This window comes from Phyllopteryx taeniolatus, chromosome 6 (assembly GCF_024500385.1).
Source record: "Phyllopteryx taeniolatus isolate TA_2022b chromosome 6, UOR_Ptae_1.2, whole genome shotgun sequence".
In the NCBI taxonomy this organism is placed as follows: domain Eukaryota; kingdom Metazoa; phylum Chordata; class Actinopteri; order Syngnathiformes; family Syngnathidae; genus Phyllopteryx; species Phyllopteryx taeniolatus.
Genome location: NC_084507.1, coordinates 2,465,418 through 2,486,210, shown reverse-complemented (window position 1 = coordinate 2,486,210; position 20,793 = coordinate 2,465,418). Strand labels below are relative to the sequence as shown.

At 41.7% G+C, this 20,793-nt stretch overlaps 1 protein-coding gene across 1 annotated transcript; it reads right to left on the bottom strand.

Moving 5' to 3' along the window:
• Positions 1 to 6,799: 6,799 nt before the first annotated feature.
• On the bottom strand, positions 6,800 to 9,896 carry id4 (inhibitor of DNA binding 4). The gene is made up of 3 exons (XM_061777736.1): positions 9,333 to 9,896; positions 8,708 to 8,774; positions 6,800 to 8,144 (listed from the first exon to the last, which is right to left on the bottom strand). Exons 1-2 carry the CDS (start codon positions 9,720 to 9,722, stop codon positions 8,727 to 8,729), a joined length of 438 nt encoding a protein of 145 aa, XP_061633720.1. The 5' UTR covers positions 9,723 to 9,896; the 3' UTR covers positions 6,800 to 8,144; positions 8,708 to 8,726.
• Between the last annotated feature and the right edge of the window lie 10,897 nt (positions 9,897 to 20,793).

Genomic DNA, 20,793 nt, shown 5'->3' with positions numbered 1-20,793 from the left:
GTCATGTTCTGTGACATGGCTGTTGGCCAACCCTACACACACACACACGCACACACACACACACACACACACATCCCAATCTTCAATCTTTCAGGGCCTTGGCAGACTTCTGGTTTCCCTTCTCTAATCTCTGAGTTCTCAAGGGGCATGCAGCCATTCTCTCTGCTATTTAGAGAAGCTTGGCATTTGTCTAAGATCTCATTTCTGTAATTCATTGCCTGTCTCCTGGGAGACTCGGTTGGCACTGGTGATGCCAAATTCTCTCTTTTTTTCTTTGTCTTCCCCTTTTCCTCCTTACACGCTCTCACAATGTCTTTCTCTGTCTTTCTCTCATTCAGCCTGTTTGGTGTCAAGCAGGAAAGAAGCTGACTATAATGGTTATGTCGACACATGAATTCCCTTCACGTGATTGCGTTTGATGGAAGCTTCTGTGCTCAGATCACACGAGGATGTTGAATGTGAAAGCAGGTCTTCCTTTGTCAGGCATCGTCTTCAGCTATTAAATTAAACTGAATGATCCACGGTGGGATCGTTGTGTCTTCTTATTTGAAATAAAAATACAAACGCAACCCAAATAAAAATATAACTGTGCATCAATTATGATGAGCAATATGAATTGGGAAAATGTAATTTTAATTAATGAGGCATCAATAAAAACCTGTCTGTTAGAGGGCAGCATGTTTAAAGGTCCCATGCCGTCAATTTCTTTTCTTTCTTTTTTTTTTTTTGAAATAATTTTAGATGTCGTTTTAGCTGATTTGCAATTTGGGTCAAAAATGCCCAGATGCCATTTTTCAAGCTATTCTAGCTGTTACTGGATCCCTAAGCTTCTCGATTTAAAAATGGAAAATAACTTCGTTCTGTCGTTTGGCGACATCTTGGCAGCCAAGCATTCATAATGACAGATCCTTCAATGTGGGGTCTTACTATCATTGTGTGTGTAAACTATATAATATACAACCCCAATTCCATTGACGTTGGGACGTTGTTTTAAACATAAATAAAAACAGAATACAATGATTTGCAAATCATGTTCGACCTATATTTAATTGAATACACTACAAAGACAAGATATTTAATGTTCAAACTGATAAACTTGATTGTTTTTAGCAAATGATCATTAATTTAGAATTTTATGGCTGCAACATGTTCCAAAAAAGCTGGGACAGGGTCATGTTTACCACTGTGTTACATCACTTTTTCTTTGAACAACATTCAATAAACGTTTGGGAACTGGGGACACTAATTGTTGAAGCTTTGTAGGTGGAATTCTTTCCCAGTCTTGCTTGATCTACAGCTACAGCTGTTCAGCAGTCCAGGGTCTCTGTTGTCGTATTACGCTTCATAATACGCCACACATTTTCAATGGGAGACAGGTCTGGACTCCAGGGAGGCCAGTCCAGTACCCGCACTCTTTTACTACGAAGCCACGCTGTTGTAACACGTGCAGAATGTGGTTTGGCATTGTCTTGCTGAAATAAGCAGGGGCGTCCATGAAAAAGATGTTGCTTGGATGGCAGCATATGTTTCTCCAAAACCTGTAGGTACCTTTCAGCATTAATGGTGCCTACACAGATGTGTAAGTTACCCATGCCATTGGCACTAACACAGCCCCATACCATCACAGATGCTGGCTTTTGAACTTTGCGTCCATAACAGTCCGGATGGTTCTTTTCCTCGTTGGCCCGGAGGACACGAAGTCCACCATTTCCAAAAACTATTTGAAATGTGAACTTGTCGGACCACAGAACACTTTTCCACATTGCATCAGTCCATCTTAGATGAGCTCGGGCCCAGAGAAGCCGGCGGTGTTTCTGGGTGTTGTTGATAAATGGCTTTTGCTTTGCATAGTAGAGATTCAAGTTGCACTTACGAATGTAGCGCCGAACTGTATATACTGACATTGGTTTTCTGAAGTGTTCCTGAGCCCATGTGGTGATATCCTTTACACATTGATGTCGGTTTTTGATGCAGTGCCGCCTGAGGGATCGAAGGTCACTGGCATTCAATGTTGGTTTTCGGCCTTGCCGCTTACATGCAGTGATTTCTCCAGATTCTCTGAACCGTTTGACGATATTATGGACCGTAGATGATGAAATCCCTAAATTCCTTGCAATTGTACGTTGAGGAACATTGTCTTTAAAATGTTGGACTATTTTCTCACGCACTTGTTCACAAAGAGGTGAACCTTGCCCCATCTTTGCTTGTGTATGACTGAGCAATTCAGGGAGGCTCCTTTTATGCCCAATCATGGCACCCACCTGTTCCCAATTAACCTGTACACCTGTGGGATGGTCCAAACAGGTGCTTGATGAGCATTCCTCAACTTTCTCAGTCTTTTTTGGAACGTGTTGCTGCCATAACATTCTAAGTTAATGATTATTTGCTAAAAACTATAAAGTTTATCAGTTTGAATATTAAATATCTTGTTTTTGTCGTGTATTCAATTAAATATAGGTCGAACATGATTTGCAAATCATTGTACTCTCTTTTTATTTAAGTTTAACACAACGTCCCAACTTCATTGGAATTGGGGTTGTAGTTAAATCTTGTTGTAAAATACAACATGTATGCTTTTATCTACTGCATTTTCGTGTCAAACTTTAACCAGGTCAGACTCATTCTGACCTATGTTATGCATAAAGAAATAGAAAAAAAATGGATTTTGATGGCATGGGACCTTTAATCAAAATGTTTCAGTGGATCACGTATCCATTTGCTTTGAGAGAAAAAAAAATTATATTACTTGTAAAGTGACATAAGTACATGCAGAAATAAAGTCTTGTTCTTCAGTTGGAGCATTGCAGGCAAATTACTGCATCTCACGCTTTATGAATATACGGCTGTTTGTGGCAGGCATTTTACACTAATAGCTGCTTTAAATAGCTGCAATTAGTGAGAAGCATGATATATTTAATCACTCTAGACCAATTAGACTGTAATCAAGTAGTGTCCAAGAGTGAGCACGTTTTTGTCCTCCACCGTTCAGCTGCAAGCGGTCGCCATATATTTCTGTGAACGCCGCGAAGAGCAGTGATTAACACGCAGAGATATAGGCCCCCGTGGAATGGCATAATGTGGAGTTAAATCAGCGAGAGAAGGAGGTGAGACAGCACAGCTAAACCTGTTATTGCTGTTTAACATATGCCGAAGGTTAATTCAAAGCAGCAACAATTGCGAACATCCTCGTTTTATGGGTTTGTGTCACTGTGTTTTGCAGACTTGTGTTTTGAATCATAGTCGCTGCAGAGTGACCCTGAAGAAGAAGAAGAAGAAGAAGAAGAAGAAGAAGAAGAAGAAGAAGAAGAAGAAGAAGAAGAAGAAGAAGAAGAAGAAATGAATTCCATAATACATTTTTGAGATTTCAACTGAGCCTTTTCTGTTATTTAGAACTACAACTTGTGCACACAAATAAGAGGCCTATATGACTATAGGCCTTTCCTAGAATTGATGACAATGACTATGTGATCACAAGGATAGTTCTGACTGACTGGGCTGATATACTGAATACAGTGGAAATAAAAAGTAAAAAAAAATAAAAACAGACCAAGACAAATCTTTTTAAAACATTTTCCACTATTGATATGACCTACAAGCTGTAAAACTCAATTATTTTTGTCTAATCTTTAATTTTACAGGGGATATAAAAATTTAAATGATGCGGTTGCACCGGTGTCTTATATATACATTGTCTTATAACTAGGATTTCCCCCAAATGTGTTTTGGTCTGATGAAACAAAGGCTGAACTGTTAAGCCATAATTTCAAAAGATGTGTTGAGCAAACACAACACTTTTCTGCAACAACAACAACAACAAAAAAACACCATACACACCTACAGTAAAGCATGGTGATGGTAGCCATTTTTCTTCAGTTGGAACTATGGCCTTAGACAAGGTGGATGGAATAATGAAAAGTTCAAAATAGCAGATTGTGTTAGCATAAAACCTTCAGGCTTCTGCTAGACAGAAAAACACAAATAGAAAGGAAAAGCTGAGTAGAATGAGTGCAATTTTTGTGTGCTGACTCCCACATAACATGAGTTTAAAAGTGATGGATTCATTCTGAACACAACCAGTGGAACAACATTATTTCAGTTGTTTATTTTTATTTCCAGTCTCATTTTTTTTTTTTTCATATTCATACTTCCTTAAACTCTAAAACTAAACGGTAGACCATTCACAGACCAGTTTCACACGAAGCAATATTTGAACTGACTGGCATAGAAACCTAGAAAAACTCATGACAGTATTAAAATACAACTCACCATCATACTTTGTTGTTGTTGCTCCTACAAGCTGGTCCCATCTTGGGGTAATGCAAGGCGATGACACCTGAAGTGTGGTACTCAACTGTATATCCAGTCTATTTGCTCACTGTTGTGGTTGTTATTTTCAGTAGTGTAAAACTGCATGCAAAATAATGCAGATATTTTAAATATGACATATATTTACCAGATTAAAAACTGAAAATATTAAAAACAGTTAGTATGCGCCACAGAAAACTACAACAGAAAAAAAATAATGAGCGTTATTATCTTTGTATTGGCAGAATTCTGATGCAACGGTAGTATTTATGTAAAATGTAAATACAATTATTTTGCAGGTGAACCAAATACGCGGCTGTGATGAATGTATAATGCCGGTAAATCCAGAAATGTGTTTTAATGTGTATGTAAAATCAGGAGATTGCGGACAGATTAGCCCCATGTATGAATTGTGAATCCCTCCATTGATATTGAAGGCAACTTTGAGTCAAGCCAAGAATGTAAACGTACAGTATGTGGTGCCGAACCACGGTAAGCGCGCATCACCAAACTGATATTCAGATTAGATGTGGTGACATATGCTGTCGTTTAAAATCATCTTAATGCAGAGAGCATTTTGGATGATTATGCATCGAATTAATCAAAGTCAAATAAAATAGCGTGAATCCGAAGCTTTTCAATTAGATTCATTAAATGTGTTGCGAGGGTTTATCTCCAGCTTTCATCTGGTTTTATCCTTCAAAACCATTGATGACGGCAGTCGCGGCAGCTGAATCGCATCAAGAGGAACTGAAGTGAATACACACACACACACACACACACACACACGCACGATGATGATGATGATGGCTAACTTTGCTCGATGGTTTGCGTCTCGAGCCTCTGGATCAGAGCTGTAGCACTGTACATCCTTTGCATGCTACACAGAAACCAGGGCTTATAAGCAAACCTGCGTTTTGACTGGAAACTGCTTATACGGCTCATTGTCCTCATTTGGGTCACAGGTGAGCTGGAGGCTATTCAAACTAAGTGGAGGGGTTCGCCCAGGACTGGTCGCCACCATCCACACTCACATTCACATCTGTGGACAATTGAGAGTCGTCACGTAGCATAACACAAATATTTTTGGAATGTGGGAGGAAGCCACCGGGGAAGAAATCACCAGGGTGGGATTCAGACCCCGAACATCAGAACTGTGAGGCCCAAGTGCTAACCACTGGTTCACTATGCTGCCCCAGTATCTGATAGGACGCATAAAATGTGTACCTGTACCTTCTTCTCTCCCCCATCTGTGCTCCTTTTACATGATGGTTCTATTTCTTTGAAATAATACCATTTGTTCACTGTAAAAATAATAATAATAATAATAAAAAGAACGATAAAATTCAAACGCAACAAACTTTGATAGCACTTTAAGTTGGGCAATTCAACTAAATGTTTTAAGTTTTGCTTTTGTGAAAGTTGGCTTTCCCGCATTCGACAACAAAGACATGAGAATTTACAGAACTGTTGTCCTTTGTATTGAACCCCAACTTAACTTAGCAAATAGTTTCGGAACAAACAACTTTTTTGTTGTTGTGCCAGCTAACATTGTTGCCATACTGTCAATGTCAATAATTGAGTTTTTAAAAATTAAACGACTGATTTAGATCCAAAAATAGGTCAATCTAAAATGAAGTGTATTTATTTATTTTTACAGTGTTTAAAGTGCGTCATTTATGTCATTTTTATTCAACAGTTGGAATGTATTTGGAACTTTCCGGAGCGACATCGCTCAGTTGGTAGAGTAGGTGTTGAGCAACTGGAAGGTTACTAGTTTAAACCACTTTCTCCTTTGAAAAGTATCACTGAATAAATTACAGAAGGTTCCAGGTACTCTTGAGGCTTGAATGGACTGTTTACTCATGACACCATACACAATCTTCATAATGTGTAGAAGTGCATTGAGTGCCTTAATTTCAACTGACTGAGCATTTACATTCATTTCAATGTTGAACAATTACGAGGTGTTATTTTCATTGATGTGGAGTAGGTTTTCGATAAAAGTCATTTGAACAAATTACTATAAAGGGCTTTAGAACCAATTTAAAGACAGAACAGAATAATCATTCCAGTAAATGGCCATTTGCAATGTCGTATTTTTCACATTTTATATCATGAAACATTTTAAAGAAGGTAGGCTGTAATTGTTAACATTCCAAGAACCTGTCCAATAATGCCACACACAAAATATTAGTTTGCTTTGTGTGAATTGTGATATTTACAAGATTTTGCATGTAAATGTAAAAGAAATTCAGATTTCGTTAATTTTCTTAAAGCATTTATCCACGTTGCTGTATTTCTGGATGATAAGGTTGTATTTAAAAAAAAATTAATAACATTTAAATTGGGATCAAATTAAAACGTTGATCCAAATTATTTCCCTCTTACATTAATATTTTACCACACCTCCCTCTCTGGCCTCATTATTTCACTTGCCTGCACCAGCACTGCCAACATTATACCTCTGGAGACAAATAATGAGACGACGCAGTTCTTCCTGGAAACTTTAATTGTTTTGACAACTCCTCACGAGCCAGTGAAGGTCAATTCTGACAGTCATGTACATGCGCCCTCCCACACTGGCAGGAGGGTGGTGAGGTAAATTTGGTGTTCAATGTCATGAAAAAATACCCAAAAAAACAAAGGTTTTTATTGTTTTTTAGTTAATCAACCACACGGCTGCTGAAATGAGTTCATGATCGCCATGAAACATCCTGATCACAATTAATGACTACAATTAATTGTCGTCCATGTATTTAATGTTTGCACTGTCCTAATGAAATGAAAAACGATGCCATGACATCACTCACTATCATTGCATTTTAAGATATTACATTGTACACCGACAGAAGTGCTGCGTGTTATGGATTTTATGTTTATTTTTTTCCATGAGTGCATTGTAAAATAAAGACATCCGGCTTTTTCATTTAAAAAAAAAACAAACCAACAAAAAAAACGATAACCTATAGAAGAGGAGCGACCTATTGCCCCAAATGGATTAAGTGTCATCGTTAGTGAGTATAAAAACAACAAGGGAAAGCTGAGCAAATAAAAGAACTTACTGTATCTATACAGGGGGGGGGGGGGGGGGGGGGGCTGCTTCAGTGCACCTTTGGCATCTCTGCAGTGAGCCTGACATGCTACATATTAAACTATTCCAAAACATTGCAATGTTAACTGACAAAACCACATTCATTCACTAAAGACTCCTAAGTGGAAATAACAATATTTACAAAACGACCAATGACATTTTAATAAAAAATATCTTATAATTACAATAGTCTATTTGAAGCATATATGTATTCATTTCACATATTTGTTTTTCTTATAGAACATTTGTTTCTCTTCATGTACAATCTTAATTGTTCTTCAAATTGAATTGTTCTTCTTTACAGTATCAAATATGATATGACCACAGGAATGGCATCCCTGCTCGACACAAAGCATCTATTTTAAACAATAGATGTCAAAAAAATATGTACAGCACTTTTGCAGTTCAGTAAAGCTTGAAACTCACTTTTTTTTTTGAAGCACAATTCACAGGTTTTCAATGTAATGCTCATACACGATTGGGGGGAATGTCTCAAAACGATGACTGTTAATTCAATTTTTAAAGAAAATATGGATAAGAAAAATGGATGGGGCTGGTTTGGGACAAACATAAGGGGAGACATCTTTATGCTAACTCCATGCTCTATGGATCAAAAATTGTAATTATATTTCAAATAAGTTTGTTCCAGTAGTTTCCAAATTCCCTTGTGATTGTGCATCCAGGTGGCTGTGAGTCCCTGGCGAAGCTTTGCTGGCTTTGGAGCGGTTCTGTGCAGCCTGCACACCTGTGGAGGGGATGAATAGAGGTGGGGGTGAGCTTCAGAGCTCCAGACTGACTGGCGCCACCAACAAAACAGAGGCCATGCTCGAGCGACAACCCAAAACAAACCAGGTCAGGCGACATCCACACGGCTCGGCAGGCTACTGCCAGAGCGACCGGCGGATCTCGGACAGACCGGGACACTTTTATTCTCCGGCCGCGCTAAATACATGCCGTGTGCGCCGATTCTAGACAAATGTTCTTGTGCTAACATGAACCCAGGGACTGAGAGTCAGTGTCAAGGACTCAAAGAGAGGCCAAAGTAACGCTTGAACCTGGACTTCTTCAATGATTGCTACACCGGTGACCGTTATTGCACAAAGCACAGCTGCCTCTGTTCGTGTTCCTCAATTATTCGTTTCCTTTCCATGCGCCGGCCTGCATTTACTCTGCGATATTGTGCGATTGTTTCAATGAGGATGCGCCAGTCGCCAACCTGTTGTAGCGTTTAACGTTGTGTCTAGTTAAATGTAATTTGGAGAAAAATGAATCATAACAACAGTAATCATAAAAAGAATTCACACTTACCAATCAGGTGCGTATGTTTTCAGCGGCATAAAATTGAGTCCTCCGGCTTTTTGACAATTGATGTCCTCTAAAGACAAAGAATACAAACGACAGGTATAAAATGATATGCAGTATGGTTAAGCTTTATTGGTGAAAGCAGCGGCCAATGGCCTGAAATAACACAATACAATACATGTTAAAAAATGAAAAAAATAAAATAAAAAGAAGAATGATTTTTCTGGCCTATTGGCTAACAAATGACCCCTTTTGTGCGCAGTGGAGTGGAGTGGACTGCAGGCTGAGGTACTTCACCAGCCCTGGCCCTCTGACATTATCATGCAAATCAGAATGCGCGCGATCGAAAACACGCCAAATGCGCCTTTCCCACGCCACATCGATATATATATATATACATATATATATATATATCGATATATATATCGATATATATATATATATATATATATATATATATATATATATATATATATATATATATATATATATTATTATATATATTTTTTTAAATAGATTGCAAAAACAAAATGTTGGGCTCCATTGACACATAACGGGGATGACGCGCTTTGTCTCGCAAGTGGCTGGCGCTAACTATGTCTCGTCTGGGACACTAGTAAAGAACCGGTACCTGGCGGTGCTCGACGTTGAGCGCGGTGAGCGGTGTTCGGCTGGGCTTGGACGCGAGAGGACCGCACGCCGCGGTCCGTTGAGGCGCTTGTTTGTGGAGAGAAGGGTGCGTCTCCAGGGCCAACTGCAGCTCCAGGATATAGTCGATGACGTGCTGGAGGATCTCCACTTTGCTGACTTTCTTATCCTGCGGAATGGTGGGCACCAGGCGCTTCAGTCGGCTGTAGCAGTCGTTCATGTCGTGCTGCAGACAATGCCGGTCGTCCTCTTCCATCCCGGACCGGGCGACGTTGAAGCTCCGCTTAGTCGGATAGTGGAGGGGGAGCCGCCTGCTGCCGGCGGGGGAGGAAGACGGAGAGTCCTGGGGGTGCACGCGAGGGACAGCCTTCATCGCAAACGGCTTGAAAAATCAAGATTGTTGTCAGTCGTCTGCTGTGTTAGTATCCCGGGAGGCCGCACACTTGCTCTGACTCGACGTGACTGTGAGCGCACACAAGGAGCAGACTGCACATTTATACAGGGGACTGGGAAAGAGGGGAGGCGCCAAGCCAGCACGCTGACAACACGAGGGGGACAAGCTGGTCAATCGTCTGCCCACCAAAGCCCCCCACAAAATGCATTCATGCGCCGAAGCATACCTTTAAGGGGCGTGGCCAAGTCACTGTCATCTGCGGTCATTTCGGCGTTAGCGTCTGCTCCATGCTCCCCTGCGAGTGTTCTCATTTTGTTTTTGTCTTTGACTGTTTGACATCTGAAACTGCTGCTTCTATTCATTTTGGCTTCACCCAATCATTCAACTAAAATGCTTTTATAATTGTTTACTGTGTTGATATTAGTTTTCATGTGGCGTGGCACTCATTAGATGGTGGAAACCAGCGGTTCTCAAATTCGGCGTACCCTGGAGGCGTAAATTGTGGGTTTGCAAAAGAATTGTTGTATTATTTTGAACAAAGTGCATACCCAGAGTACACATGGGAACATGCGTGCCAATAAAATAAACAAACTAAACTAATGACCTTTCACTGCTTTAGCTTTGGTCCAAATAAAATCTCTGTTATGATTTGATTACATGCTCTCGCAATTAAAGTCAGTAGTCGCTTTAAAAAATAAATAAAAATAGCTGCGAGAGAGGTTGGAAAAGTCTCTCTCTCTCTCTCTTTAAATTTAGCATCAAGAAAAAAAAAGTCCTTTGAATGTACTTAATTCGAACATGCACCTAGGTTGCACATGATTAATACATGGTAAACTGTAAATCTATTATTTTCTTATTTTAAAGGAGAAGAGGGGGAAATGACATCAATTTACCACATTTCTATCATTTGCAACCGATACACATGGTCCAATTAAGAACAGCTTTTTATTTTTCCAGTGTATGTTTGATTTAAAAAAAAAAAAAAAAAAAGATCAACCAGACTCTGTAACTACTGCATAGTATTGTTATTTTTGTATTTATTTATTTTTTACCTGGAGTCTATGTTTCTAATGAAACCTGTTTGCAAGCACCCCCTCCCCTTCCCTTTGCCGAGCTGTGTCTTTTTTGTGCTTCTTGAATTCCTCCACTCTGGGATCCATGCCACAACGCCTCTCCCTCCGCTTACAGTGTTCATTGAGCAGCAGAGTCCAGCAGACGACTTGGCACCATATTGGGACCTTATTCATTCACACCTACAGTATGTAACTCCTCTACTTTGCCCCCTTTGTTCAGTCTCGTTACACAGGTTGCCATGGACGCTCAGCTGCATTTCAGCCTCAATCCAGAATGTTTCCCACCCAAAATGCATGTAGGGGGCCCCAAGGTCTGCGTCAAGCATGGATGACACCCACCTCAGCGCCTCTTTTGGAGGGTTAATGTCCCAAACTTTATGGGAACCACCACAATCTCCTCAGCAATGAATAATAAAAAGGCTTAAATGGCTTTAGTTTCTCCTTGTTGTCTTCTCTCACTCTCAGTGTTTTCTGTTGCTATGGGAAGCGGCTGTTGCGCTCAGTAATTTGAGAAGATATTTGGTTCAAGGACAACTTCAAACCATTTCATTTGCCACATATTGTATTCCATGGATACACTCTCATGACAAACATAGTGAGCATTGGGAAGTTAAGTTCGGGGAGTGGAGTTGACCGCGAACGCCAGTACTGGTTAACTTCTTTTTACACTTGCATGACAGTTAACGTTCAAATAAAGACATGTGAGGCATGCATTTATTACATGCTTCTCGTTGATCTTTGAAGAATGTGTAAAGAATGTTTTGTGGTTTTAACCTATTAAGATGACTGTGGTAAACTTATTTTGACTGTCAAATAAATGTTCAAATGTTACAAGGCACTCCCTGAAAACTCACAAAAAAAGGTTTTTGGGTTGCTCAGCCTCTTTGTTGGACCTTTAATGTTCCTCTGTACTCTGAAAAATAACAGATTCAAGTTGATAGACTCAATGGAAACACAGTATCTCACTTTTAAGTCTTTTAACAGACAATTTGAATGAATATTTCAAATGTTATTGTATTTTCAAGTTGGGTGTTCTTTTTTGGTGTCCAGTATTCCAAGTATTCATAAAGTCAAACAAAATACAAGTCAAATCTATCCATCAATTTTCTATACCGCTTGCTCTCATTCGGGTCTCAGGTGACTTTGGCAAGAGGAGGGGTATACCCCGGATTGGTCGCCATTAAATTACAGACAAAGAACCATTCGTACTCACATTCATACTACAACTATTTGCTTCAATGAACCTAACGTGATTGTTTTTGGAATGCGGAAGGAAGCCAGAGCACCTGGAGAAAACCGGCGCAAGCACGGAGAGAGCATGCAAACTCCACACAGGAGGGCTGATGCCCGAGTTTCAGAACTGTGAGGCAGACGTGTTAACAACGAGACCACCATACTGCGACATAAATTAAAATAAATTTCCTTGGCTTGGATTGCTATGTTCCAGTCTCTGTTTGCTGTTTGGATCCTTTGCTTAACAGGACTCCAGAAAAGACACTTGATGGTCACAGTCATCTTTTTAAATATTGTATTATGTTAATTAATTATTTTTAAATATGTTAGTAAAATGTGCCCACGGTTAACATGTCTGCCTCATAGTTCAGAGTTCATGGGTTCGTATCATGGTTCTAGCCTTTTCTGTGTGGAATTTGCATGCTCTCCCCATGCTTGTGTGGGGTTTCTCCAGGTACGCCGACTTGCTCCCACATTCCAAAACATACAGTACATGTAAGGTTAAAGGCTCTATATTGTGCGTAGGTGTGAATATCAGTGTTGTTGTATACAGTAATGCCTTGTTTATTGTGGGCGTTAGGTTCCGGGCCACTCCTGCAATAGGTGAAATCTGAAAAGTAGCGACCACATATTTGTTTATTTATGCATATTTTAAAGCTGCATCAACCTCCCCAGACACAGACTTATTAATTTTCCTCACACTCATATTAAAGTCAAAACTACACTTCTAAACTCTTTTTTTTTTTTACTCTTAATTACCTTTAAACTCTTAAACATACAATAATGCACACTAGTACTGTACACTATGGACAATTTATTCCTTGTAAAATGTGTTTCAATTACTTCTTTTTTTTTTTTTTTTTTTTACAGTTTTAATGTTTTAGGCTAGGAACCATTTATCTTATCACAAAAAAATACAACATACACTCAAAATCCTATGATATGGCAAATTATGCGCCATATGAATATGAAAAAAAAAAATCTGCAATGCACTGAATCCACAATAGGTGAACTAAGATATAGCGAGGGAACACTGTATGTGCCCTGCGACTGGCTGGCACCCAATCCATGGTGCGTCCCCCCTCTCGCTTAAAGACAGTCTAGTGAGGATAAGTGGTACAGAGAATGGATGGATGGATGGATGGATGGACAGAGTACTCTATCACAATCAGAAAATGAAACGGATGGATGGAATCTACCAAAACAACAACAATAAAAAAAAAACATGCCATTGATGAGCCATTCGATCTGTGTAAAGAAGCTCACAGCAGCTATAATTAATCACAAGTTTGTCAGTGTGTCACTAATTCCCATTTTGTAGACATCCATCCATCAAGGGACCTTAGTTCCAGTGCAGTCATCTTGCATTTGCTTCTACCAGGCTTCTGTACAACCTTCATTTGTTATTAAGTTTCAGAATATGTATATGATATGATTTCAGACACCTTCAAATAGCTTGAGTAAAGGAACATTGTCATGCATGTGACTAATGTTGGTAAAGCAGGAATGAGAACAATAAGTGCACGCTTTGTTAGTAACCTTGTTAAAGTCTGTTCTTGTCTTAGTTGAGCTGAGTTGAGTAGCTCCATCTCAAGTTTAACACCAGCACTATGACACAAAAGAGGGAACGTGAGTACAGTATAGGTTTCATCTGGTTGACTTCGGGTTGCTTCTTTAATTGTGGCCCTTCTGGCTGTACTTCCCTAAAGGTTTATAACTGTGCTGACTGGGGACTGGTGCTTGGTAACTAGAGACTCATTATCAGATAAGCCTGGTGGAAGAACAACAACAGAGAGTGCTTGTTGTGACTAGTGTGCTTCGAAAGAGATCAAATCCCAAACTCTCAGTCTGTTCAACCTTAATATTGTGATATTATGCATGCAGCATGTAAGGATGCCAAAAAAAACATGTTTGCAAATGCTTCCATTTGTGGTATTTCAGCTAAATCCCCTAATAGAAGGCCAATTGAGACTGGGTGTGCTTTTAGTATTCATGGAGGTTCACATCTCCTCAAGTATACCCAAGGTAAGTAACACGTAACCCTAAACCTTTAAATGAAAATAATAAGTTTTTAAATTCAGTCTGCAACTACTGTGTGACATCACATTTTATTGTCATTAAGTTTCATTAAAATGCTAATTCATTTGTTTATTTTTAACAGCATTGGTTTTTCTTTGATGATTTTGTGTGCAGGGTTTATTTGAAACACCCAAATTATTAGGGGTGGAGGAAAGGCCAATTACCAGTAGCATGGTAGAGTAGTGGTTAACATGTATGCCTCACAGTTCCGAAGTTCGAGGTTGCTTGTGTATGGGGTGCCGTTTGTAAAGTGTCTCAGGCTGAAAATAACAGCAACATTTTTGTCACATTTAGCTTCAAACAGTATTAAAAAAACTGCCGTAAATTTTTGAGAGTGACTTTTCAGGACATTTACAACAATATACCACAAACTCCCTGAATACTAGAAGCACACTGACTGTCCTACAGGGGAAAATAACATTTTGGACCACTGCTATACTCCGCTAAAAACGCATACCGTGCTATACCTTGTGCAGCCCTGGGCTCGTCAGATCACTGCTTAATTCACTTAATACCAACATATAGGCGAGAACTTAAATGCATGAAGCCTATGGTGAAAACAATGAAAAAGTGGACCAATGAAGCAAAGATGGAACTTCAAAGCTGTTTAGACTGCACAGACTGGAGTGTCTTTGAAAATTCAGCTGGCAGCCTGGATGAATATACGGACACTGTCACATCCTATATCAGTTTCTGTGAAGAGGTGTGTGTACCAACAAAGTCATTTCACACATTCAACAACAACAAGCCGTGGTTCACTGCCAAACATAAGCAGCTTCGCCAAGCCAAGGAGGACGCATATCGAAGCGGGGACAGGACCCTGTATAATTGCGCTAGAAACCAGCTGACTAAAGAAATTAACATTGCAAAGAGGAACTATGCAGCAAAGTTGGAAAAACAGTTTAGTGCTAACAACTCTAAATCAGTCTGGCATGCATTCCAATCGCTGACTAATTACAAGCGACGATCCCCCCAAGCTGAGAACAATAGCACACTAGCCAACGACTTGAATACCTTCTACTGCAGATTGGAAAAGGACACTTTCCCACCCCACATCCACCCAGCCGCACCACCGACCACAATCACACCTCTGACTTCTGCGTTTACCATCCGCGAACAGGATGTGAGACGCATCTTCAAACAACAAACGATTAACAAAGCGGCAGGCCCAGACCATGTGTCCCCATCCTGCCTCAAAGTCTGCGCGGACCAGCTCGCGCCAGTCTTCACTCAGATCTTCAATATATCTCTGGAACTGTGTGAAGTACCATCCTGTTTCAAACGCTCCACCATCATTCCAGTCCCCAAGAAACCTGCAATCTCGGGTCTGAATGACTACAGGCCTGTCGCTTTGACATCTGTGGTCATGAAGTCCTTTGAACGTCTCGTGCTGGACCACCTCAAGAGCGTCACAGGTCCCCTGCTGGACCCCCTGCAGTTTGCCTACAGGTCTGCGGATGATGCAGTCAACATGGGACTGCACTTCATCCTAGAACACCTCGACAGTGCAGGGACCTACGCGAGGATCCTGTTCGTGGACTTCAGCTCAGCGTTCAACACCATCATCCCTGAACTCCTTTCCTCCAAGCTTCTCCAACTCAGCGTCTCGTCTGCCATCTGCCAGTGGATTTACAGCTACCTGACGGGCAGGACACAGCAGGTGAGGCTGGGGGAGGCCACCTCATCCACACGAAGCATCACCACTGGGGCGCCACAAGGTTGTGTCCTCTCTCCGCTGCTCTTCTCTCTCTACACGAACGACTGCACCTCAGCGAACCCGACTGTCAAACTCCTGAAGTCCTCATCAAGGACGGTGACGAGTCTGCATATCGACAGGAAGTGGAGCGGCTGGAGCTGTGGTGCGGCCGACACAACCTGGAGCTGAACTCGCTCAAGACTGTAGAGATGATCGTGGACTTCAGGAGGCATCCTTCGCCACAGCTGCCCCTCACATTGTCCAGCTGCCTTGTGTCAACCGTCGAGACCTTCAAGTTCCTGGGAATTACAGTCTCTCAGGACCTGAAGTGGGCGACCAACATCAACTCAGTCCTCAAAAAGGCCCAGCAGAGGATGTACTTCCTGCGGCTTCTGAAAAAGCACGGCCTGCCACGGGAGCTGCGGAGGCAGTTCTCCACAGCGGTCATCGAATCAGTCCTGTGTTCTTCCATCACAGTCTGGTTTGGTGCTGCTACAAAAAAGGACAAACTCCGACTGCAACGGACAATCAAAACTGCTGAATAGATTGTCAGTACCCCCCTACCCACCCTTGAGGACTTGCACGCTGCCAGAACTAAGACAAGAGCGTGCAAAATCCTCTCGGACCCTCCACATCCCGGTCACCAGCTCTTCCAGCTCCTTCCCTGAGGTAGGCGCTACCGATCAATGCAAACAAGAACTAGCAGACATTCCAACACCTAACCTACAATTCCATTACAACATGCTGGCAATTTTTTGTCTTGAGTTTGTTGTCACATTTCTGTGGGGCCAATTATATATTACTCGTGCACTCACTGTAGTAGTCTCGCCACGCTGCACTATTTGCATATCTGTTGTTGACCAAGACTGGCCACTCATGCCAGAGTAGCATCTCAACCGCTTGCACACTGACTGAGGAGTATCTGCAACATTTGCACAATCAACATTGTCCCAGATTATCGCACTTGTCACTTTAAACTGCATACACTCCTTGAAGTCTCGGCGCCCTTTGTACAATGGTCATTGCTCCGGACTATTGCAATATTAGTCTTTCGAACTGCTGTAAGTGCTCGAGGACTCTGCATCTTTTTGCATAATTGTCCAAAACAAAAAATAAATAAATAAAAGGTTGCGGCATTACCAGATAACGAGCAACCCTTTATTGCTCAGTGACTGTTTTTTGTCAATGTATTGATGTCACAAAAGTCTTCTCTGTCAATTGATTGTCTGTCGTACGAGAGCGGCTACAACTACCGGAGACAAATTCCTTGTGTGTTTTTTGGGACATACTTGGCAAATAAAGATGATTCTGATTCTGATATTTGTCAGCTTGAATGGTTGAATCTAAATATTATCTTACATCGATATGTTAAATCTCAATGTAAAATTTAAAAAACACGAGTGAAAGAATGTTTTATGTAAATATCTTATTATATGAAATTTGGAAGAACGTTATACAACCCCAATTCCAATGACGTTGGGACATTGTGTTAATCACAAATAAAAACAGAATACAATGATTTGCAAATCATGTTCAACCTAAATTTAATTTAATACACTACAAAGATAAGATATTTAATGTTCAAATTGATTGTTCTTAGCAAATAATCATTAATTTAGAATTTTATGGCTGCAACATGTTCTAAAAAAACTGAGACAGGTGGCAAAAAAGACTGAGAAAGTTTGAGGAATGCTCATCAAACACCTATTTGGAACATCCCACAGGTGAACAGGCTAATTGGGAACAGGTGGGTGCCATGATTGGGGATAAAATGAGCTTCCCTGAATTGCTCAGTCATTCACAAGCAAAGATGGGGCGAGGTTCACCTCTTTGTGAACAAGTGCGTGAGAAATTAGTCAAACAGTTTAAGGACAATGTTCCTCAATGTACAAATGCAATGAATTTAGGGATTTCATCATCTATGGTCCATAATATCATGGAAAGGTTCAAAGAATCTGGAGAAATCACTGCATGTAAGCGGCAAGGCCGAAAATGAACATTGAATGCCCGTGACCTTCGATCCCGCAGGCGGCACTGCTTCCCTCAGGCGGCACTGCATCAAAAACCCACAGGTGAACAGGCTAATTGGGAACAGGTGGGTGCCATGATTGGGGATAAAATGAGCTTCCCTGAATTGCTCAGTCATTCACAAGCAAAGATGGGGCGAGGTTCACCTCTTTGTGAACAAGTGCGTGAGAAATTAGTCAAACAGTTTAAGGACAATGTTCCTCAATGTACAATTGCAATGAATTTAGGGATTTCATCATCTATGGTCCATAATATCATGGAAAGGTTCAAAGAATCTGGAGAAATCACTGCATGTAAGCGGCAAGGCCGAAAATGAACATTGAATCCCCTTGACCTTCGATCCCTCAGGCGGCACTGCTTCCCTCAGGCGGCACTGCATCAAAAACCGACATCAGTGTGTAAAGGATATCACTACATGCTAAATGCTTGTTAGGTTACTTGAATACTCAAAACTGCCTATCATTGTGAATTTGAGTGATCTCGCCAAAAGTCAGGTTCTAGCTCATCGCTACCCTGAGGACAAGCTGTTGTACAGAAAAATCGCCAATGCAATTTTAGTTGCAGTCAGCATTCCCCATGTTGGTGAGATGGGCAGAAATGCAAAATGCTTAAAATTAGCCTGTGGGGGCTTGAATTGTGTTTTGCGGAGTGATTTTTCATGCCTCTGTTCGTCATTGTATTCTTCTTCTTCTTTTCCTTTCGGCTTGTCCCTTTAGGGGTCGCTACAGCGCGTCATCCTTTTCAACGTAAGCCTATCTCCTGCATCCTCCTCTGTAACACCAACTGCCCTCATGTCTTCCCTCACGACATCCATCAACCTTCTCTTTGGTCTTCCTCGAGCTCTCTTGCCTGCCAGCTCCATCCTCATCATCCTTCTACCAATTTACTCACTATTTCTCCTCTGGACCTGTCCAAACCATCGAAGTCTGCTCTCTCTAACTTTGTTTCCAAAACATCGAACCTTGGCTGTCACATAACACACCTGACATCTTCCTCCACCCATTCCAACCTGCTTGGACCCATTTCTTCACTTTCCTGACCACACTCACCATTGCTCTGGACGGTTGACCCTAAGTATTTAAAGTCCTCCACCCTTGCTATCTCTTCTCTCTGTAGCCTCACTCTTCCCCCACCACCCCTCTCATTCATGCAAATATATTCCGTCTTACTTCGGCTAATCGTCATTCCTCTGCTTTCCAGTGCATACATCCATCTTTCTAACTGTTCCTCCACCTGCTCCCTGCTTTCACTGCAGATCATAATGTCATCTGCAAACATCATGGTCCATGGGGATTCCAGTCTAACCTCATCTGCCAGCTTATCCATCACCACTGCAAACAGGAAGGGGCTCAGGGCTGATCCCTGATGCAGTCCCACCTCCACCTTAAATTCGTCTGTCACACCTCACCGCTGTTCTGCTGCCCTCGTACATGTTTAGTCTCCACTACTCTTTTCCATCACTTCATTGTGTGGCTCATCAACTTCATTCCTCTATCGTTCCCACAGCTCTGCACATCACCCTTGTTCTTAAAAATGGGCACCAGCCCACATTTCCTCCATTCCTCACGCGCTAGAATTCTATTGAACAAGCTGGTCAAAAACTCCAATGCCACCTCTCCTAGATGCTTCCATACCTCCACAGGAATGTCATCAGGACAAACTGCCTTTCCATTTTTCGTCCTCTTTAATGCCTTTCTACCTTCCCCCTTACTAATCATTGCCACTTCCTGGTCCACCACACTTGCCTCTTCTACTCTCCCTTCTCTCTCATTTTCCTCATTCATCAACTCCTCAAAGTATTCTTTCCATCTATCGAGCACACTACTGGCACCAGTCAACATATTTCCATCTCCATCTTTCCTTAATCACCCTAACCTACTGCACATCCTGCCCATCTCTATCCCTCTGTCTGGCCAACCTGTATAGATCCTTTTCTCCTTCTTTAGTGTCCAACCTGCCATACATGTCATCATATGGCTCTTGTTTGGCCTTTACCACCTCTACCTTCGCCCTGTGTCGCATCACAATGTATTCATTTCGCCTCTCCTCGGTCCTCTCAGTATCCCACTTCTTTGTAGCTAACCTTTTTCCTTGTATGATTTCCTGTACTGCGGCACGGTGGCCGACTGGTTAGAGCTTCAGCCTCACAGTTCTGAGGTGCGGGGTTCAATCCCCGTCCCCGCCTGTGTGGAGTTTGCATGTTCTCCCCGTGCCTGCGTGGGTTTTCTCCGGGCACTCCGGTTTCCTCCCACATCCCAAAAACATGCATTAATTGGAGACTCTAAATTGCCCGTAGGCATGACTGTGAGTGCGAATGGTTGTTAGTTTCTATGTGCCCTGCGATTGGCTGGCAACCAGTTCAGGGTGTACCCCGCCTCCTGCCCGATGACAGCTGGGATAGGCTCCAGCACGCCCGCGACCCTAGTGAGGAGAAGCGGCTCAGAAAATGGATGGATGGATGGATTTCCTGTACTGTGAGGTTCCACCACCAAGTCTCCTTCTTTCCTTTCCTGCCAGAAGATACACCAAGTACTCTCCTGCCTGCCTCTCTGATCACCTTGGCTGCAGTGGTCCAGTCTTCTGGAAGCCCCTCCTGTACACCGAGAGCCTGTCTCACCTCTTCCCGAAAAGCTGCACAACACTCGTCCTGTCTCAGCTTCCCCCACATGGTTCTCTGCTCTGCCTTTATATTCCTAATATTCCTCCCCACCACCAGAGTCATCTTACACACCACCATCCTATGCTGTCTGGCCACACTCTCCCCTACCACTACCTTACAGTCGGTAACCTCCTTGAGATTACATCGTCTGCACAAAATGTAATCCACCTGCGTGCTTCTAACTCCGCTTCTGGAAAAAGTGTTCACTACAGCCATTTGCATCCTTTTTGCAAATTCTACCACAATCTGTCCCTCCAAGTTCCTTTCCTGGATGCCGTACTT

What these genes read in the sequence shown, in the direction of transcription:
- id4 (XM_061777736.1), bottom strand. Translation starts at nt 9,722, where the DNA reads ATGAAGGCTGTCCCTCGCGTGCACCCCCAGGACTCTCCGTCTTCCTCC. An exon ending in TCAACGTCGAGCACCGCCAG is followed by an intron (nt 8,775 to 9,332) that starts GTACCGGTTCTT and finishes CTTTGTCTTTAG; the next exon opens with AGGACATCAATTGTCAAAAA.